The 22,801-nt window shown below is 50.2% G+C and overlaps 2 protein-coding genes across 2 annotated transcripts in view; one reads left to right on the top strand and one right to left on the bottom strand.

Moving 5' to 3' along the window:
• Positions 1-22,801, top strand: part of LOC140188982 (pyruvate carboxylase, mitochondrial-like) — a 1,128,593-nt gene that overhangs the window by 599,082 nt on the left and 506,710 nt on the right.
• Positions 4,911-22,801, bottom strand: part of lrfn4a (leucine rich repeat and fibronectin type III domain containing 4a) — a 46,248-nt gene continuing 28,357 nt past the window's right edge. Inside the window, exons 2-3 of the mRNA XM_072245488.1 lie at positions 18,482-19,916; positions 4,911-6,324 (exon numbers count right to left, since the gene is read on the bottom strand). Of these exons, the coding sequence (XP_072101589.1) occupies positions 5,517-6,324; positions 18,482-19,878 (2,205 nt within the window). The 5' untranslated portion in view covers positions 19,879-19,916 and the 3' untranslated portion in view covers positions 4,911-5,516. The remainder of the gene's footprint in view (positions 6,325-18,481; positions 19,917-22,801) is intronic.

Below are 22,801 nucleotides of genomic sequence, written 5' to 3'. Positions count from 1 at the left end.
TTGAATGAAGGGGGATTTGATGGAGCGATGCAAAACTATGAGGGGCGTAGACAGGGTAATTGCAGGCAGGCTTTTACCACTGAGTTTGGGTGGGACTAGAACCAGAGGTCATGGGTTAAGGGTGAAAGGTGAAATGTTTAACAGGAAATGGAGGGGGAACTTCTTCCCTCAAAGGGTGCTGAGAGTGTGGAATGAGCTGCCAGCACCAGTGACACGTGGAGGTTCGACTTCAACAAGGTGCCTGCGGAGGCCAGGTCGTTGGCCGTATTTGAGATGGAGGTTAGTCAGAGAGTCAAAGCTGACAGGAAGAAGGTAGAATAGGGTTGAGAGGGAAAACGGATCAACCAGGATGAAATGGTGAAGCAGATTCGATGGATCAAATGGCCTAATTCTGCTCCTTTCTCATATGGCTTTATGGGACAGGGGAGCAGAGTTCTTTGGGTTTTGAAATACTGGGCAACCGTGAAGAAGGTTTTTTTTTTGTCAAGTTTGCATTCATTTCGAGAGGACTAGACTATAAGAGCAAACATGTACTGCTGAGGCTTTGTTAGGCATTGGTCAGACAGCACTTGGGAGTATTGTGAGCAGCTGTGAGCCCTTAGCTAAGAAAAGATGTGCGGGCATTGGAGAGGGTCCAGAGAAGGTTCATGAGAATGGTCCAGGGAATGAAAGAGTTAATGTATGAGTAGCGTTTGATGTCTCTCAGCCTGTACTTGCTGGAGTCTCAAAGAATTGGGGGGGGGGGATCTCATTGTAACCTATCAAATATTGACATGAGAACGATCCAGGAAATGAAAGGGTTAACGTACGAGTATAATGTTTGATGTCTCTCGGCCTGTACTCGCTGGAGTCTCAAAGACTGAGGAGGGATCCCATCGTAACCTATGGAACACTGACAGGCGTCGATAGAGTGGACGTGGAGAGGATGTTTCTGATGGTGGGGGAAACTAGGACCAAGGGCGCAGGCTCAAAATATAGGGTCACCCATTCAGAACAGAGATGAGGAGGAGGTTATGAATCTGTTCAATTCATTGTCACAGGCAGTTGTAGAGGTTGATAGTTTCCTCGTTAGAAAGGTCATGGGGAGAAGGCAGGAGAATGGGGTTGAGAGGGATAATAAATCAGCCATGATGGAATGACAGAGCAGACTCAATGAGCCAAATGGCCTAATTCTGCTCCTCTGGCTTATGGTCTTGGTTTTAATCTTGAGTGATCACCAAAAGACTCCAGTGACCCACTAACCGTGGGGTGCCTCTGTCTGCAGGCAAATCCACCCTGTCTGTCGCAATTCTTCTCTGCCTGTGGCTCCCACACAATATGCAGAGACTTTAAATCGCCCATGGAAAAACATTATATCCTGATCTGTCCACTACGGCATTGACACGAACCATGAAAACACAGAACCCTTTTACACAATGAGCCAGAGGAGCAGAGTGAGGCCATTCAGCCCATTGAGTCTGCTCTGTCATTCCATCAAGGCTGATTTATTATCCCTCTCAACCCCATTCTCCTGCCTTCACCCCTTATCAGAATCAGGTTTAATTTCTGAACTTTGTGACTGCATTGCATTGCAATACATGATAATATAGAGAAAAGAAACTGTGAATTATCAGAAGTATATCTATTAAATACTTGAATTAAATAAGTAGTGCAAAAACAGAAATAGAAAAGTAGTGAGGTAATGTTCATGACTTCAATGCCCATTCAGGAATCAGATGGCAGAGGGGAAGAAGCTGTTCCTGAATCGTTGAGTGTGTGTCTTCAGGCTCCTGTACCTGCTCCCTGATGGTAGCAATGAGAAGAGGGCCTGTCCTGGGTGGTGGGGGTCCCTAATGATGGATGCCGCTTTTTGAGGAACTGCTCCTTGAAGATGTCCTTGCCAGTGCCCATGATGGAGCTGAGTAACTTTACAACTCTCTGCAGCTTCTCTCGATCCTATGCAGTAGCACCCCGCCCCCTCCGTACCAGACGGTGACGCAGGCAGTCAGAATGCTCTCCACGGTACATCTGTAGAAATTCGTGAGTGCTTTAGGTGACAATCCAAATCTCCTCAGACTCCTGATGAAATATATCCACTGTCTTTCTTTCTTTATCGCTGTTGGGACCAGGAACTTGAGATTGCTCACTCTCTCCACTATAAGGACTGGTGTGTGTTCCCTCATCTTACCCTTCCTGAAGTCAACAGTCCACTCTTTGGTCTTGCTGACATTGAGTACAAAGTTTTTGCTGTGACACCACTCAACTAGCTGGCATATCTCACTCCTGTACGCCCTCTCATCTCCATCTGCAATTCTGCCAACAACAGTTGTATCATCAGCAAATTTATAGATGGCACTTGAGCTGTGCCTGGCCACACGGTCATGGGTGTAGAGAGAGAGCAGAGCTGTGGGCTAAGTACACACCCTGAGGTGTGTCAGCATTGATTGTCACAGGGGCAGTGTGAGGTACAGGACTGTGCAAAAGTCTTTGGCACATATATATAGCTAGGGTTTTGCATGGTACTGTAGTAATTTTATGTATTGCACTGTACTGCTGCCACAAAAAAAACAAATTTCATGACATTTGTGAGTGATGATAAACCTGATTCTGATATGGGTCTCTATTGTGGACTGAGAGTGGGAAGGGGGCAGGGAGAGGGGAATCATGATTGGGAAAAGGGGAAGGGAGAGGGGAGGGAGCGGGAAGCATCAGAGAGGCATTCTGTAATGATCAATAAACCAATTGTTTGGAATCAAATGACCTTGCCGGGTGTCTCAGGGCTGGGAGTGTCTGTACCCACCCCTGACACTCCTTCTCTGCCACCTGTCCCACACCCCTCCCACGGTGCCGCACCCTCACCATTCCCAACATCCTTGCTCCCACCAGATTTACAAACTCGCTCTCTACTCCACATTGATAAATACAGGACTGTGCAAAAGCCTTAGGCGCCCTCGCTACATATATATGTACGTGAGACTTTTGCACAGTTCTGTAGTAATGGAAAGCTGGGTGGTCCAGTGGGCAGAGCTGCTGCCTTGTAGTACAAGAGAAACAAGCTTGATCCCCACCTCTCAGCCTCTGGTGTGTGTTTGTGTGCTTGGGAGTCTGCACGTAGCCAGAAGGGATTCTGCCATTTGTGCCCCCCACCCTCATTGAGTAGCTGTGGGGGAGAATCTAGGGGAGTTGGTGTGAGTATCGCATAGTTCACGGTCAGTGCAGACTCGATGGGCCGAAGGGCCTGGCTTCCTTGCTGCCATCTCTTTGTGATTCTATGAGTGAGGCAGGAAGGAACAGGAAGGTGTGACGAGACTGGGACAAGCCCAGGGAACCCCACTGTCGGACAGATCAAAATGCTCGTCGTGTGACCCAGGACAGCGTGGGTTTACCTGGCTGGGTGTCAATCGAACAGGGAGCCAACCCCTCCCGGCAGCGCCGAGCTGGGTTTCATTGCCGAGACTGCCGAGAAGCTGAGCACAGCACAGTCTATTGCCCATCAGTGTTGTTGGTCCCATCTGATCAGAGGTCTCAGCAGCCTCGATTCCAGTTTCTGACAAGAATGTAGAAGAGTACAGGAACAGACTCCTTGGCTAACCAAACTAATTAAACTAGAACATAGAAACCTACAGCACATTACAGGCCCTTCGGCCCACAATGTTGTGCAAACCATGTAACCCACTCTAGAGACTGCCGAGAATTTCCCTACCACATAGCCCTCTATTTTTCTCAGCTCCATGTACCTATCCAAGAAGCTCTTAAAAGATCCAATTGTATCCACCTCTACCACCGCCGGCAGCAGTGTATTCCACGCACTCACCACTCTCTGTGTGGAAAACTTACCTCTGACATCCCCCTTGTACCTGCTTCCAAGCACCTTAAAACTAGCCCCCTCATGTTAGCCACTTCAGCCCTGGAAAAAGCCTCTGACTATCCACACGATCAATGCCTCTCATCATCTTATACGCCTCTATCCGGTCACCTCTCATCCTCCGTCGCTCCAAGGAGAAAAGGCCAAGTTCACTCAACCTATTCTCATAAGGCATGCTCCCCAATCCAGGCAACATCCTTGTAAATCTCCTCTGCACTCTCTCTATAGTATCCACATCCTTCCTGTAGTGAGGTGACCAGAACTGAACACAGTTAATTAAGCAGTAATTAATTGAATAACTAAACTAATCCCTTTTACTTACACAATGTCCATATCCCTCCTCTTTCTGCACCTATTTAAAAGCCTCCTGTCTGTCATATTTGTCTCCACCACTAATGTTCCCTTCAGATTTTTTTTGCCATTGCCGCCTTCTGGGCAGTGTCTTTACAAGACGGGTGACCCCAGTCATTATCAATACTCTTCAGAGATTGCCTGCCTGGTGTCAGTGGTCACATAACCAGGACTTGTGATCTGCACCGGCTGCTCATACGAACATCCACCACCTGCTCCCACGGCTTCACGTCACCCTGATCGGGGGCTAAGCAGGTGCTACACCTTGCCCAAGGGTGGCCTGCATTTTAACATTAAAATTATATAAAAGAAAATTCCAACTGTGTGGCAACAGAGGCATTTCAGTGACTGCATGGCCATGCACCCACACAGATTAGAGGGAACAGTGCCCACCACCTTCTGTGTAAAAAACTTGCCCTGCACATCTTTGAAATTGCACCTTTCTCACCTTATGAACAGTACTGTGCAAAAGTCCTAGGCACATATATATATTTATTCATTCCCAGGGTGTCTTTGAGTTTTGCACAGTCCTGTAGTAACTTAATGTATTGCAAAAGTCTTTGCCACCTGAGGGGTATATATATGTGGCTCAGACTTTTGCACAGACTGAGTAGCATTAAACATTTTGACCCTGGGAAAACAATGCAGGCTGTCTAATCTCTCGTCCCCAGTGGAATTAAGCAGACTTTGGATTAATGTTTGTATCGTACATTTATATTATATTCACGTTGGTGTTGATGTTATCTCCGATCACCTGAGCACAGGTAAGTTTGGCAAATGGACAAAAACCGAACCAGTTCTCAATAAAATGTGAAAGCAACACCTCAGAATTAACATTCAAATAACAGACAGCGGTAATAGCCATTTCAGGAGCACCTCAGTTCCGGTGTGTATCCAGAAACTATACATTGCGGAGGTGAGCTCAGCGCTCGGCTCCCTGACACAGTCCAGCCTCGGGACATCGTGTCGTCCACGCTCGTCGGAGGAAAGTCCAGGCGGCTCGGAGCTGCCCTCAGCCCGTTCCCTGGCTCCGCCTCCGTTTTCCCACACGTTTCCGTCAGACATCCATCCACTCCCGTTAATCCCCATCACTCCCCAGCAGGGGAGCTAATCCACACGCAGCTTGAGAATAAATGTCCAGGGCTTGCCTGGGTCAGACTGGTATACTGCCGTGCAGTGCCTCCAGGAGTGTCTGTTATGCCAGCTCAGCAGAGGGCACCTTCCACCTTCTCTCTGGGGGCACTTGACAGGGCAGGGCAGGGCAAAACTCCTCCCTTCCCCCAAAAGCAAGCTGAGTCCTCCTCCTCAAGCACGCCCTGGCCTAGACGATGCTCTCTTCCAGATCCTCGGCACTGCAGAAGCCAGCTTTCCTGGCTGCCAGCTCAGTCTCGGCGTGACGCGCCAGCATTCCGTGGACGGACTGGCTCCGCTTAGTCCAGAGGACGCCGAGGCGCTTGGCGTAGCTGTAGCAGGCGGCGGCTGCGATGTCGCCCATGTCCAGCGAGCAGCTGCGCTTTGTCTTGGCCCCGGGGCGAGGGCACGCCGAGGGCGACTGCCTCCCTGCCTCGCAGCTGGGCTGGGGCCGGACCTCCGCCTCAGGCTTGGGCTTGGATCGGACCTTCCTCCCCGGCGCCCTCGCCCGCTGGTGAGGTGCTAAGTGGCCAAGTGCGGCCGAGGACGAGGAGGAGCAGGAAGGCGGAGGAGGATTCGGCACAGCCTTCCCGGTGGATTTCCCTTTGGAATGGAGGACCAGCATCCTGCCAGGGGGCAGCAACACCCCGTTGGCCACGGGCTGGCCTCCGCTGGTCTGTGAGTACACGTCGCTGACCTTGGGCGACTGGGCGCTGCCGCAGACCTTGTACTTGACCATCACGACCACGGTGAAGACCAGCAGGGTGACGACTATGATGCCGCCCACGATCACGGTCAGCGTGCCGCCCAGGAAGTGCGCATGGAGCAAGTGGCAGTGCGGGTACTCCTCCTTGGTGCCGAACTGGGCACAGCCCACCACCCTGGTGGCCGCCAGCTGTGTCACCGGGTCCCCGTAGATAGCCAGGATGCACAGGTCGTAGTCCGCGCCCGAGATGAGGTTCTTCAGGATAAAGGCCTTGCTCGTGGACGGGATGATCCTGAGGAGGGAGTGACACAAGAGAGCAGCACTTAAATAGCATTGGACAACACAACAGACAACTCAGGCCCAAATATTTGTAACTGACTCTCACCACGGGATGGATATCTGCAGATCCTCATGAAGGGGATTAATACATGAAAATGCTAGGAGACCTCAACAGGCCAGGATTTTCTTCCCTTCACCAACCCATCACCTCCCAATGGTGCCCCTCCTCCCTCTCTTTCTCCCATGCACCACTCTCCTCTCCTATCAGAGTCCTGCTCCTTCAGGCCTTTACCTTTTCTACCTACCACTTCGTACTTCATTGACTCCCCCCTCCACCTTCCCCCTCACTTGGTGTCTCCTATCACCTGCCAGCTTGTACTCCTCCTCCTCCTCCCTCCTCACCTTCGTGCCCCTTCCTTTCCGTCCCTGATGAAGGGTCTTGGCCCAAAACCGCGACTGTTTATTCACTTGCCTAGATACTGAGTTCCTCCAGTGTTTTGTGTGTGCTGCTCTGGATTTCCAGCATCTGGGACGCCTCTTGTGTAAAGGATTCACAGAAGTCTCACAGTCCCTTCAGCCCAGTCTGTCCCTGCTGACCAGCAAGGTCTCCAGCTATGCTAATCACACCCAGCCATGATTGGTCCACGTCGCTCGAAACATTTCCATCCACAAACCATTCCCTATGTTTTTCACACGTTCTAATTGTTTCTGCCACTTATCACTTTCTTCAGCTGTCTGTTCGCCACCATCTCCGCAAACACATTGCCCACAATTTGCCTCTTAGCCCTCTGGTTTTATACTCCTCCACCCTGGACGGCAGGGTGGAGATACGTCTCTACCAAAGGAGGTGTAAGGCGCTTGTTCTGTTAGCCTGCAGGTCACCCTTGGGCAAGGTTTAGAGCCTGCTTTGCCCCTCACCCCTCGATCAGGGTCACGTGAAACCGTGGGATCAGGTGGTGGATGGTCGTATGAGCAGCCGGTACAGATCACAAGTCCTGGTTATGTGATCACTGGCACCAGGCAGACAATCTCTGAAGAGTATTGATAATGGCTGGGGTCACCCGTCTTGTAAAGGCACTGCCCAGAAGAAGGCGATGGCAAACCACTTCTGTAGAAAAATCTGTCCTGGTCATGGAAAGACCATGATCACCCACGTCATATGACATGGCAGATAATGAACAAACAAACCCTGGTAATTTTATAAACTTCTGTTATGTCTCCCCTCAGACTCCAGAGAAAACAACCCAAGTTTGTCCAACCTCTCCATGTAGCTAATACTCTCTCGTCCAGGCAGCACCCTGGTGAACCTCTGCTGCACCCTCTCCAAAGCCACCACAACTCTCCCACAACAGGGTGACCAGACTGCAGACGAATCTCCAGAAGCAGCCGAACAAAACAGCTAAAGCTTGCACCATGAAAGACCCGTAGAGAGGGGTCACGATCAGTCGTGCTGACTGGTGGCCCGTTTTTGATCTCGGGATACCGGTGTGGTTTTCATCTCATTAAATGTACAGCACAGAACCAAGCCATTCAGCCCATCTTCTCCCTGCTCCTCACGAGCCTCCTTCCACCCCACGGCACCTCACTCCGCCAACAAGTCACTGAGTCAAACACACACTGGTGGACTTGTGTCAGAATCGATCAGGAGGCAATGAAGAGGCATTTAGAACAGGCAGGGAAATAGAGATAGGGATAGAGATCAGGTGTAGGCAGGGAGTTGGGGACACAGCTGAACACAACTTGAAAATCAGCCTCCCCACTATGGACCCTGTGTACACTTCCCACTGCCTCGGTAAAGTATAATCAAAGAGCCCACCCACCCCAGACGTTCTCTCTTCCCCCTTCTCCCATCAGGGAGAAGATACAAAAGCCTGAAAGCACGTACAGTCCATCTATATATTGCTAGTTAGGGTGCAGAGCATCTGTCAACGTGGAGCAGAGGGCAAGTTTGTAAATCTGGTGGGAGCAAAGGATGTTGGGAATGGTGAGGGTGGAGCACCGTGGGAGGGGTGAGGGACAGGGGGCAGAGAAGGAGTGTCCAGGCAAGGTCATCTGATTCCAAACAATTGGTTTATTGATCATTACAGAATGTCTCTCTGGTGCTTCCCGCTCCCTCCCCTCTCCCTTCCCCTTTTCCCAACCATGATTCCCCTCTCCCTGCCCCCTTCCCACTCTCAGTCCACAATAGAGACCCAGATCAGAATCAGGATTATCATCACTCACATATGTCAGGAAATTTGTTTCTTTTGTGTGGCAGCAGTACAGTGTAATACATAAAATTACTACAGTACAGTGCAAAGGTCTTAGGCACCCTGGCTGTATGTGTCTAAGGCTTTTGCACAGTATTGTGGTCATGAGTTGTTGTTTTGCAACAGCAGCACTTTGTAATACATAAAAGATACTATAAATTACACTAAGAAATATAAACAGACAAATTAAATTAGTGCAAAAAGAGGCTGTGTTGCTGGGTTTAGCATGGGTGAGTTGGGCCAAGGGCCTCTTTCCATACTGTATAGCCCTGTGGTTCTAAACCTCTGAGTCAATATACTTCAGTTGTGCCCCAGTATTCCATCCATCGCCCCAGCTCCTGCATATTCTTGAAGGAACCCATGGGGCTGTATCTTCCACATCACGTTCAGTCTGAAGAATGGAAGTAGATGTTTCACATCCCAGTGCTTGTTTGAAGACAGTGCTGATTAAACCATTCAAAAAAGCTCTCAGGAGTGAAAGGACGGGACAGCGGAGACATCCATACAGGTGCCTGCTGCTGGCGGTAATGACTTGGATTTGGTTGGCTGCTCGACATCAGCATGCTTTTCCAAACACACGGAGCTTCACACTTCGATTACCATTAGGCCAAAAAAGAGATTTAAAATTAAAATTAGCATAAGGGCCAGTATTCTTAGGGTGGAGTGTCAAAAAGAAGCAATGGAATTATGTAGTGTGTTGAACAAATCTCCAATTGACTTTATGACTTACAAAGGATCTGTAATGTGCACCTCATTCCTCGGCTCGTGTAATTATGAACAGGCTGCTGTTGTGTGAGTGGTTCTCTTACTAGATTAGTAATCTGGCACCTTGCTCGAAAAATGCACGGAATGGTAGTTCTAATACCACCATGGGCAGATGCGAGAGCATTTACTGTATATTGTGCACTGTACTGCTGCCACAAAAAAAACACAAATTTCATGGCACATGTGAATGATGATAAACCTGATTCTGATCTGGGTCTCTATTGTGGACTGAGAGTGGGAAGGGGGCAGGGAGAGGGGAATCATGGTTGGGAAAAGGGGAAGGGAGAGGGGAGGGGGCGGGAAGCACCAGAGAGACATTCTGTAATGATCAATAAACCAATTGTTTGGAATCAAATGACCTTGCCTGGTGTCTCAGGTCTGTATCCCCCCCTGACTCTCCTTCTCTGCCCCCTGTCCCACTCCCCTCCCACGGTGCTCCACCCTCAAAAGTACTTTCAACAGTACTGTACACAACCGGAATTAAAGTTTAAAAGCAGATCGGAAAACAAAAAGCAAAAGGTTGGAATATGTAAAACTGAGTGGTGGATTGTGGTTAAAAACAGAGAAATCTACCCAGAGACAGACCCAGGATCCAGCTCGACACATGTCAGGGAGTGCTGGTCTGTCGGAGTGAATGGTGAATTTCTAAATTTTATTTTGGAGAAGCAGCGCGGAACAAGCCCTTTTGGCCAGGGCTGCACCGCTCACAAACCCCAGCCTCATCACAGGACAAGCTGCAATGACCAATTGACCTACTAATCCAAGGGTTTTTGAACAGTGGCCGAAACTCAAGCATCCAGTGGAAACCCACATGGTCACAGGAAGGATGTACAAACTTTCCTACTAAGGACACCAGAAATGAAGTCCAAACTCCCAACGCCCCAAGCTTTAATAGTGCTGCACTAACCACCCCACTACTATATTCAGGTGGTGGAGTGGAGATACGTTTCTATCAAAGGAGGTGTAAGGTGGTCCTACCGAAGTGCAAAACCTCACACTTGTCTGCATTAAATTCCATCTGCCATTTTTCAGCCCATTTTTCCAACTGTTGCAGATCCCTCTGCAAGCCATGATAGCCTTCCTCTCTGTCCACTACATCCCCCAATCTTGGTGTTATCTGCAAATTTCCTTGCTGTCCATCCACTACATCCCCAGTCTTGGTGTCATCTGCAAATTTGCTGATCCAGTTGACCACATTTTCATCCAGATGGTTGATATAGGTAACAAACAACAAATGACCCAGCACCGATCCCTGTGGCACTCTACTAGTCACAGGCCTCCAGTCAGAGAGGCAACCATCTACCACCACTCTCTGGCTTTTCCCACAAATCCAATTTACTATCTCATCCTGAATGTGGAGCAACTGAACCTTCTTGACCAACGTCCCATGCGGGACCTTGTTGTGTATCATGAGCAGTTTTGGCCCTGAACTATAAAAAGGATGTGCTGACATTGGAGAGCATTCAAAGGAGCTTTACAGGAACGATAGCCCTGAGTCTGTACTTGCTGACATTTAGAAGAATGGGGGGAGGTGAGGTCTCATTGAAATTTATCCTATATTGAAAGGCCTAGATAGAGTGAATGTGGAGGGGATGTTTCCTATAGTGGGGTAGTCTAGGACTAGAGGGCACAGCCTCAGAACAGAGGAACACCCATTCAGAACAGAGATGAGGAGGAATTTCTTTAGGCCGAGGGTGGTGAATCTGTGGAATTCGTTGCTTCAGGCAGTTGTCACTGAGTATGTTAAAGGCAGACGTTGATAGGTTCTTGATTAGTCAGGGCATGAAGGGTTTGGGGGAGAAAAAGGGTTGGGGTTGAGAGAGATAATAAATCAGCCATGATGAATTGGGCAGTGCAGACTTGATGGGCTGAATGGCCTAATTCTGCTCCTCAGCCCTCAGATGAGTGACTGTACAACAATCCAATCATCAACTGAACGAGAATCAGGTTTAATATCACCGGCATATGTTGTGAAATTTGTTGTTATGTGACAGCTGTGCGTTGTAAAACAGAAGCATAAAAACTGTGAGGAGTGTATATTTAAAAAGTTAAATTAAATAAGTACTGCAAAAAGACAAAATAATCTGCAGAAACCCGTGAACTCAGTCAGCTCCATCATGGACACCAGCCTCCCCAGCATTTAGTGCATCTTCAAGGAGACGTCAATCATTAAGGACCCCCATCACCCAGGACAGGCCCTCTTCTCATTGCTACCATCAGCGAGGAGGTACAGAAGCCTGAAGACACACACTCAACGATTCAGGAACAGCTCCTTCCCCTCTGCCATCAGATTTCTGAATGGACATTGAACCCATGAACACTATCTCACTATTTTTTTAAAGCACAAACAAAAGAAAATGTGCTGGAAATCTGAGCACACACAGAGTGCTGGAGGAACTCAGCAGGCCAAGCAGCATCGATGGAAAAAGGTACTGCCAAGGGGTTTTGACCCAATACGTCACCTGTACTATTTTCCACAGATGATGCCTGGCCTGCTGAGTTCCTCCAGCATTTTGTGTGTGTTGCTCGGATTTTCAGCATCTGCAGATTTTCTCTTGATGTGGTTTGCTCACAACTTCTTTTTCTCTCTGTTTGAACTACTTATTTAACAACTTTATATAGGGTGGCAGAGTGGAGACACGACTCTACCAAAGGAGGTGTGAGGTGCTCCTTCCCTCCGCTGGCCTGCAGGTCACCCTGGGGCAAGGTGTAGCACCTGCTTAGCCCCCAGATCAGGGTGACGTGAAGCCGTGGGATCAGGTGGTGGATGGTCATATGAGCGGCCGGTGCAGATCACAAGTCCTGGTTATGTGACCACTGACGCCAGGCAGACAATCTCTGAAGGATATTGATAATGGCTGGGATCACCCCGATTGGTAAAGACACTGCCCAGAAGGCGGCAATATCAAACCATTTCCGTCGAAAAATTTGCCCAGAACAATCATGGTCAAGGGGTAGACCATGATCGCCCACGTCATAACAACACGCCACATAATGGATTCTAAGTGAATGTTGACAACCCTGTTTGAAGGAGTTGCTGGGGAAGGTACAGCCAATCCCCAACAGCACCTTGGAGCCACAATTCTGGCCATTATCTTGGGATCTTCCATCCCAAGTTACAAGAGTGACTTCACTTCACATAGATGCAAAGGAACGAAGAGCAAGGATGGGGCACTTAGTGTGAGTGTGAGGAGCATCGAGACTCCTGTCAGGTTCACTGGGTGGCCACCTTATTGGGAACACCTGTACACCTGTAATGTTGATGCAAACATTTGATCAGCCAATCACGTGGCAGCAAATTAATGCAGCAGAGCACGCGGGCACGGCCAGGAGGTTCAGTATGGGGAAGAAGTGTGATCTGAGTGACTTTGATTGTCGGTGCTAGACGGGGTGGTTTCAGCATCTCAGAAACCGCTGATCTCCTGTTTACAGTTCTGCGGGCAGAGGTGCCTTGTCCATGAGAGAGCTCAGAGGAGAATGGTCAGACTGGTTACTCACGTGTTACAACAGTGCTGAGCATCTCTGAATGCACAACATGTCGAGCCTTGAAGTGGGGGGGGGGGTACAGCAGCAGAAGGCCACTAACATAGACGCAGTGACCACTTTATTGGGTACAGGAGATACCTTATGAAGGAGCCACTGAACGTGGGTATTTACAGCATAGGAACAGGCCCCACAGGCCGTGATGTTGTGCCAATTTAAATTAGTAATCAGATACCCAGCTAAACTAATCCCTTCTACCTACACAATCTCCCACTTCCTGCACATTTTCTGAAAGCCTACACACAACGTCTTTATCGTATTTGCCTCTAGTGTCACCCCTGGAAGTGCATTCCTGTCACCCACCGCTCTCTGTGTTAAGAAACTTACCTTCTCTCTCCAGACATGCCTGCCCTCTGGTACTAGACAATTCAGTCCTGTCTGACTGCCTTATCCATGCCTCTCATCGCCTTATATACTTCGATCAGATCTCCCTGACCTCTTTCGCCAGTGGAATTACGTTCCTGGAGTCACAAGGCCAGATAGCACAGAAACAGGCCCTTTGGCCCATCCTGTCCATACTGGCCCCATTATGATCCCACTGCCTTCTCTATCTTGGTAAGTCAAGTTCTCATCCAATCACGTCATAAATGCTGAGAGAGTCTCTGTCTCCCCCACCCCCACCCCGCCCGTCCCTCGGGCAGTACGTTCCGGTTTCTGATCATTTTCTGTTGACCCTCTCTATTCCCTCTGTAAATCTGACTGTCTTAAAAAAACGCTTTACCAGAGCCAAATGAGAAAGCGCTCTGCCTCCAGCCATGTCCTCCTCAATGCAGTCATGGCCACCCTGGTGTTTGGCAACCACAGCTACGACCAGACCATTGCCTGATCACGTAGAGCCCTGTTCACCCGAATTAATGAAGGGAACTATCTCGAATGCTGCCTTGTTCACTGCGTTGCCTGTTCTGGTATGGTCCTGTGCTTTACATCTGGCACTGAACCACAATCAATTCTGGGATGGTTCACATGCTGACAGTAAAGTGATTCTGATTCTGAAACAATAAATTCTAAGAGTTTATTGTTTCAGAACATCTGTGAGGATCTATCTTGGGCCCAACATATCGATGCAGCTACAAAGAAGGCACGACACAGGCAATATTTGGTTCATCACCCAAGACACTCGCAAATTTCTACTGATGTACCATGGAGAGCATTCTGACTGGCTGCATCACCGTCTGGTATGGGGAGGAGGGGTGAACTGCACTGGATTGAAAGAAGCTGCAGAAAGTTGTAAACTCAGTCAGCTCCATCATGGGCACCAGCCTCCCCAGCATCCAGGACATCTTCAAGTCTTGCGAGACCATGGATCTGCACCTGGAAAGCCTGGGCAAGGTTGTATGGAAGACTGGCAGTTGCCCATGCTGCAAGTTTCCCCTCTCCACGACACCAACGTTGTCCAAGGAAAGGGCATTAGGACCCATACAGCTTGGCACCAGTGTCGTCACAGAGCACCATGTGCTCAAGTGCCTTGCTCAAGGACACAACAGGCTGCCTCAGCTGGGGCTCGAACTCACAACCTTCAGATCCGTAGTTGAACGCCTTAACCACTTGGCCACGTGCCCACTCATCTTCAAGTAGTGATGCATCAAAAAGGCAGCGTCCATCATTAAGGACCCTCACCACCCGGGACATGCCCTCTTCTCGTTGCTACCATCAGGGAGGAGGTACAGGAGCCTGAAGACACACACTCAACAATTCAGGAACAGATTCTTCCCCTCTGCCGTCAGATTTCTGAATGGACATTGAAAACCACCTATCTCTTCTTTCAGTTAGTCCTGACGAAGGGTCTCAGCCCGAAACGTCGACTGTACCTCTTCCTAGAGATGCTGCCTGGCCTACTGCGTTCACCAGCATTGTGTGTGTGTTACCTCACTACTTTTTCTCTTTTTACACGATTTATTTAATTTAACTTTTTTCATATATATACTTACTGTAATTTACAGTTTTTAGTATTATTGCAGTGTAACATATGCCAGTGATATGAAACCTGATTGTGATTCTGAGGAGAAATCCCCAGGCTTTCCTGCGATGGCTGTTTCCACACTGACTGTGTTCTGTATTTATGGAGCGATGGTGCACAGTAATCTGACTGAGATGCCCCTCCACGAGAAGCAGGGGCCGTTTCTAACCAATGACAAGGCCTAAAGTGGAGTTCAGACGTGCACAGCCTTCACGTTCCACAGTTACCATGCCTTTGGAGCTGGTTTTGTGTTTAATGTGTTTAGTTACTGGTTGTTGCTGGATTAGGGTGTAACTGCAGTGGAGAGTGAAACGGAGAAAAACAATAAGCATTGGTGGAGCTGTAATCTGAGGCTGTCGTCATCATTATGTGGGTGTCATATGACGTCATCATTATGTGCGTGTCACATGATATTATGTGTGTGTCACATGACATCATCAGTATGTGTGTGTCACATGGCATCATCAGTATGTGCCATGTCGTTATGACATGGCCGATCATGGTCTACCCATGACCATGATTGTTCTTGGCAAATTTTTCTACAGAAGTGGTTACCATTGCCTTCTTCTGGGCAGTGTCTTTACAAGACGGGTGACCCCAGCCATTATCAATACTCTTCAGAGATTGTCTGCCTGGCGTCAGTGGTCACATAACCAGGACTTGTGATCTGCACCGGCTGCTCATACGACCGTCCACCACCTGCTCCCACGGCTTCATGTGACCCTGCTCGGGGGCTAAGCAGGTGCTACACCTTGCCCAAGGGTGACCCGCAGGATAACGGAGGGGAGGAGCACCTCACACTTCCTTTGGTTGAGATGTATCTCCACCCCGCCACCCAATACTCATCAATTTTGTTAATAGGACATAGGACTTAGAACATTACTGCACAGCACAGGCCCTTCGGCCCCACGATGTTGTGCCGACCTCTTAACCTACTCTCAGATCAATCCTACCCTTCCCTCCCACATAGCCCTCCATTTTTCTATCATACATTTGCCTATCTAAGAGTCTCTTAAATGTCCCAAATGTATCTGCCTCTACCACCACCCCTGGTGAGTTCCACACACTCCCCACTCTGTCTGTAACACTGTGCCGGTGATATGATCTTTGAAAGGATGGGGTTCAGCAGGGATTTCCAGTGCTTAACCGAGGAGTTGAAGGCAAGGTTGGTGGAGCATTTGGAGGGTTTGCAAAGAAAAGGATGAGGTGTTGCAGGGATCTGCTGAGAATGGAGACTGAGCTGAGAGTCAGAGATCTCGGGGGTGGTGAGTGAACGAGGTTAATGACGTCCTGATGAGCAGAGCTATTTATGTTACGTTTATTGAGCGTATGAGGCAGGAGGAAAGACAGAAATGCTTGAAATAACATTGAGAAAGGTGGGGGCTTTGGCTCCTGATAAGAGTGTGGTGTAAAAGTTTCAGGCACATATCTGAGGTGCCTGAGACTTTTGCATAGTACTGTAGTAATTTTATGTATTGCACTGTACTGCTGCCATAAAAAAATCAAAAATGTTATGACAGATGTGAGTGATGATAAACCTGATGCTGATATGGGTCTCTATTGTGGACTGAGAGGGGGAAGGGGGCAGGGAGAGGGGAATCATGGTTGGGAAAAGGGAAAGGGAGAGAGGAGGGAGCGGGAAGCACCAGAGAGACATTCTGTGATGATCAATAAACCAATCGTTTGGAATCAAATGGCCTTGCCTGATGTCTCAGGGCTGGGTGTGCCTGTACCAACCCCTGGCACTCCTTCTCTGCCACCTGTGCTCTGGTTCCCCTCGTGCCAGTGGTGTGGATACGGGGTTGGATATCAGCGTCAAAAAAGACCAGTTTTCATGCTTCCTAGTAATTTTGCTACTTTTTGATAAATCTGTGACACCTCTGTAATGGGAATGTCCTCTGCAAACTTGTCTGGCTGTTGAGGGTATTACAGGGGGACAAGTTTACTTAGGGTCATTTCATGTCAAAATATGGACAATACACAACTCCTATAATTAACAGATCTCCCCTCATTCTCCTGTGCTCCAGGGAATAAAGTCCAAATCTATTCTTCCCTATAACTCAGGTACCAACATCCTTGTAAATTTTCTCTGCACTCTTTGAAGCCGATTGATATCCCTCCCATAGGTAGGTGACCAGATCCACAATACTCTGAATTAGCCTTCACCAACATCTTATTCAACTTCAACAAGGCTGGGGCGGGGTTCTGAGTTGGATGATCAGCTATGATCATAATAAATGGCGATGCAGGCTCGAAGGGCTGAATGGCCTACTCCTGCACCTATTTTCTACGTTTCTATAACATCCCAACTCCTCTTCACAATGTCAGAATGCCAAACACTCTCTTGTGCCTGTGATATGCCACCTTGAAAGAATTATAGATCTGTATTCTGAGTACTGTTCGTTCTACCGCACTCCTCAGAGCCCTAGAATTCATTCTCGAAGTTTTACTGCCGGTTTCTCCTCCCAACGTACAGCACCTCAGACTTGCCTACATTGTGGTGAGTCTCGGTCTCTCTCTCTCTCTCTCTCTCTCTCTCTCTCTCTCTCCCCCCCCCCTCCCTCCCTCCTTCCTTGTCTAGGTCTTGAGTTTTCTCTTCTCCTAAGGAGAAACTCCCCTGCCTACTCCTCTGTACCCTGTCTGGTCTCCCCCAACAGCCACCCCCGCCCCTCACTACCCTGTCTAGATCTTGAGTCTTCTCTCCCTAAAGGGGAACTACCACCACCCCTTAATATCTTGACTAGATCTTGCCATCTTCTCTCCCGCAGGGGAAACTCCCCACCCTGCCCTCTCTACCCTGTCTAGATCTTCTCTCCTCCAAGAGCCACCCTGCCCTCTCTACCCTGTCTAGATCTTCTCTCCTCCAAGAGCCACCCTGCCCTCTCTACCCTGTCTAGATCTTCTCTCCTCCAAGAGCCACCCTGCCCTCTCTACCCTGTCTAGATCTTCTCTCCTCCAAGAGCCACCCTGCCCTCTCTACCCTGTCTAGATCTTCTCTCCTCCAAGAGCCACCCTGCCCTCTCTACCCTGTCTAGATCTTCTCTCCTCCAAGAGCCACCCTGCCCCTCTCTACCCTGTCTAGATCTTCTCTCCTCCAAGAGCCACCCTGCCCCTCTCTACCCTGTCTAGATCTTCTCTCCTCCAAGAGCCACCCTGCCCTCTCTACTGTCTAGATCTTCTCTCCTCCAAGAGTCACCCTGCCCCTCTCTACCCTGTCTAGATCTTCTCTCCTCCAAGAGCCACCCTGCCCCTCTCTACCCTGTCTAGATCTTCTCTCCTCCAAGAGCCACCCTGCCCCTCTCTACCCTGTCTAGATCTTCTCTCCTCCAAGAGCCACCCTGCCCTCTCTACCCTGTCTAGATCTCCTCTCCTCCAAGAGCCACCCTGCCCTCTCTACCCTGTCTAGATCTTCTCTCCTCCAAGAGCCACCCTGCCCCTCTCTACCCTGTCTAGATCTTCTCTCCTCCAAGAGCCACCATGCCCCTCTCTACCCTGTCTAGATCTTCTCTCCTCCAAGAGCCACCCTGCCCCTCTCTACCCTGTCTAGATCTTCTCTCCTCCAAGAGCCACCCTGCCCCTCAATGCATTGTCGAGATCCTGCCATCTTCCCCTACAGCCCCCCCGTCGCCCACCACCCCCCAGGAAACAGTCCTTACCTGTAGACCAGAGTCTCGTCCACGGACGAGTTGTACTGGATTTGGTACATCCACACCAGCTGCAGGGCGCTGGCCCTCGACCACCGGACCAGCGCGCTGGTGGCCGTCACGTCCACCACGGAGACCGAGTGCTCCCGCTGCCGCTCCCGCTGGCGCCGGCTGTCGGTGCCGTTGAGCACCGGCCGGGTGCTCGTGCTGATATCGGAGGAGCCCGGGTCCCTGTGTAGCACCCTCACGGTGCCATTGCCGCGGTGAGGGAGCGGGATGATCTTCAGGTCGGCGCGGGCCGTGGACTCGCCGGCGGCGTTGGTGGCGAAGCAGGTGTAGGGGCCGTCGTCGCTGACGGTGCTCACCAGGATGTCGAGGGTGCCGTTGCCGTACGAGGTGAGGCGGGACGAGTTGGAGATGATCCTGTCCCGCGGCGAGACCCAGTGGACGGCGGGCTCCGGGTCGCCGATGGCCCGGCACTTGAGCGTGGCCCGCTGCCCCTCCAGGATCCAGACACGGTGCGTGTGGCGGGTGATGAGCGGCGGCTCGCACACGAACTCCTCCTCGGGGATGGACCAGAAGTAGCGGCCGGCCAGCGGGGCGGGCGTGGCGCACGTCTCCATGTCGTCCGGCCGGCTGAGGCGGCGCAGCCACAGCAGCTCGCAGTTGCAGTGCAGGGGGTTGCCGCCGAAGCTGAGGGTGATGGACGCCGCGAATGGGGCGGTGGGGCCCACCACGCCCGTCTGCGAGCGCGCAAACAGCGAGTCGGGCGGCAGCGTTTGCAGCCGGTTGGAGGTCATGTCGAGACGGGCCAGCTTGAGCAGCTCGGTGAAGGTGCCGGCCATGATGTGCTCGATCAGGTTGTGGTCGAGGTTCAGCATGTGCAGGTTGACCATGTTCTGGATGGACTCCCAGGGCACCGTCTGTAGGTTGTTGAAGGAGAGGTCCAGGTCCTCCAGCGTCACCAGGAAGTCGTCGAAAGCCGACGCCACGATGCTAACCAGCTGGTTGTTGTTGACAATCAGGTGCTGGAGGTTGACCAGCCCGCTGAAGTTGTCGTCCTGGATGGCAGTGAGGCGGTTGCTGTCCAGGTGCAGCGAGCGCAGGCTCTCCAGGTCCCCGAAGGCGAAGGGCTGGATGAAGCTGATGGTGTTGCGCGACAGGGTGAGGTCCACGAGGCCGCTCATGTTGACAAAGTCCTGCTGCTCCACCACCCGGATGAAGTTGTCGGCCAGCCTCAGCTCCACCGTGCGCCGGTCGATGTTGAGCGGCACGAAGAGCAGCCCCTTGTTGGCGCACAGCGTGCTGAGGGACTCCGAGAGGTTCTGGCAAGTGCAGTGGAAAGGGCAGCCCCAGCCCCCGGAAACTATGCTCAGCATCAGCAGCAAACCCAGGCAGAGCTTCCCCATGGTAGCAGATCCAGCCGGAGAACTCCGCGGCACACGACCTGTGTGGGGCAGAGAGGCAGGTTCAGTCCACATCCCCAACCTCACCCACAATCACAGTGAGTGTAACTCGCCCACTGCCCACCCTTAACCCGGCTCAATGAAGAACAGGCCACCTCGGTCAGTCTGAGCAATTCCCCTCCGGTAACACGGCAGGCAACCAGATGGTTACTGACCCCAATCCATCAGTTAACGGGTCTCCGTTCCTCACACCAGATTTGCTTTGCTTCATTCCAGATTCATTTAGTTCCATTAATTTAACTAGTGGGGCTGCCCTGAGAGTTGAACTCAGGCCTTGGGATTGGGAATGGTTTCTTATTGTCACATCTACAGTACTCTGGAAAAGACTCAGGCACATATATAGATATAAAACTAGGGTGCCTGAGACTTCTGCACAGAACGGTATTTGACAACGTGAAATGAAGAGCCAGTTTGTAAACTGGTGGGAGCAAATGATTTTGGGAATGGCGAGAGGGACAGGTGGCAGAGAAGGAGTGCCAGGGGTGGGTACAGACACACCCAGCTCTGAGACACCAGACAAGGCCATTTGATTCCAAACAATTGGTTTATTGATCATTACAGAATGTCTCTCTGGTGCTTCCTGCTCTCTCCCCTCTCCCTTCCCCTTTTCCCAACCATGATTCTCCTCTCCCTGCCCCCTTCCCACTCTCAGTCCACAACAGAGACCCAGATCAGAATCAGGTTTATCATCACTCACGTATGTCATGGAATTTGTTTTTTTTTTTTGTGGCAGCAGTACAGTGCAAACATAAAATTAACAGAGTACTGTGTAAAATTCTCGTGCACCCTAGCTAGATGTATGTGGCTAAGAGTTTTGTACAGTACTGTCACGTCAGAAGCGGCTTGGTGGAGACGAAGTGGCTTTGAGATGGTCAGTACGAGGGGACAAAGCAGATTCTGCAGATGCAACATGCTGGGGAAGCTCTGCACGTCAGGCAGCACCTGTGGATGGAAATAACCAGTTGACATTTCGGGCCTAGACCTGACTTGCTGAGCTCCTCCAGCATTTTGTATGTGTTGAAAATGAAAGGAAGGAAGGGAGGGGATGTGGATGAGACACAGCGGACATTGGGACAGCGGACATTGGGAGAATTGCGAGCAATTTTGGGATGTTTATTTCAGAAAGGATGAAGAGGGTTCAGGGAAGGTTCACAGGGATAATTCTGGGAATGAAAGTAATATCGTATGAGGAATGTTTGATGGCTCTGGGCCTGTATTCACTGGAGTTTAGCAGAGTGAGAGGGGTATCTCATTGAAACCCATCGAGGACACAGACAGAGTGGATGTGGAGAGGATGTTTCCTATAGTGGGGGAGTCCAGGACCAGAGGACACAGATAGAGTGGATGTGGAGGAGATGTTTCCAATAGTGGGGGAGTCTAGGACCAGAGGACACAGATAGAGTGGATGTGGAGAGGATGTTTCCTATAGCGGGGGAGTCTAGGATCGGAGGACACAGATAGAGTGGATGTAGAGAGGATGTTTCCTATAGTGGGGGAGTCTAGGACCAGAGGACACAGATAGAGTGGATGTGGAGAGGATGTTTCCTATAGTTGGGGAGTCTAGGACCAGAGGACACAGATAGAGTGGATGTGGGGAGGATGTTTCCTGTAGTGGGGGAATCTAGGAACAGAGGGCACAACTTCAGAATAGAGGGATGTCTATTTAGAATGGGTGGTGAATCTATGGAATTCATTGCCACAAGCGGCTGTGGGGTCCAAGTCATTTGAGTGTATTCAAGGCAGAGGTTCTTGATTAGTCAGGTTAAGAAGGCTATGGGGAGAAGGCAGGAGAATGGGGTTGAGAGGGAAATGGATCAGCCATGATGAAATAGGTGAGCAGACTCGATGGGCTGAATGGCCTCGGGTTGGCATAACACGATGGGCTGAATAACCTGCCTAGTGCGGTACAGTTCTCTGTTCTGTTTGAGCCTGTCTTCCATGCCATGTGCTAAGTATATCAAAGTGCTAAAAGGCATCAGAATGGAGAATAGTGTTACAAAGGAAGTTCAGTGCAGGTAGATCAAGAGTGAGGGTCATGCCGAGGGCGACTGAGAGATGTAGTATTCGTACTGGAAAAGTAACCACAACTCATCTTCTCCCTTCCTTCCCAGACCTGATGAAGGGTCTCGGCCCGACAGGTGGACTATTTATTCCCCTCTGTAGATGCTGCCTGACCTGCTGAGCTCCTCCAGCATGTTGCTGTGGATCTCCAGCACCAGCAGAACCTGTTACATTCACAAGGACCGTAGGAGCCAGCAGCAGAGCTTTTTCATAACTCTCGGACTATGCTCTGTCTCGTCTGCCTTAAGACCACAGATTCGTTCTGGCATAGAATTTCAAAACCAAATAATTTGTCAGTAATTACGACCACGAACTGCTCAGCTGTCCTCTAAATGCCTTTAGGAGAGAGATCCCGTACATATGTCACAGCTGTACAAGTGGTTGGTCAGACCACATGTGAAGTACTTGTGTAGTTCTGGTTCCCCAGACAGATAAAAGATGTCATTAAGCTGGTAAGGATGCACAGTCCTGTACTTGTCAACGTGTAGCGGAGAGCAAGTTTGTAAATCTGGCGGGAGCAAAGGATGTTGGGGATGGTGAGGGTGGAGCACCGTGGGGGGGGGGTTATGGGACAGGTGGCAGAGAAGGAGTGTCAGGGGTGGGTGCAGACACACCCAGCCCTGAGACACCAGACAAGGTCATTTGATTCCAAACAATTGGTTTATTGATCATTACAGAATGTCTCTCTGGTGCTTCCTGCTCCCTCCTCTCTCCCTTCCCCTTTCCCCAACCATGATTCCCCTCTCCCTATTCCCTTCCCACTCTCAGTCCACAATAGAGACCCATATCAGAATCAGGTTTATCA

Source organism: Mobula birostris, chromosome 28 (assembly GCF_030028105.1).
Source record: "Mobula birostris isolate sMobBir1 chromosome 28, sMobBir1.hap1, whole genome shotgun sequence".
NCBI classification, from domain to species: domain Eukaryota; kingdom Metazoa; phylum Chordata; class Chondrichthyes; order Myliobatiformes; family Myliobatidae; genus Mobula; species Mobula birostris.
Note: the sequence above shows the minus strand (reverse complement) of the source record. Positions and strands in the feature narration are given on the sequence as shown.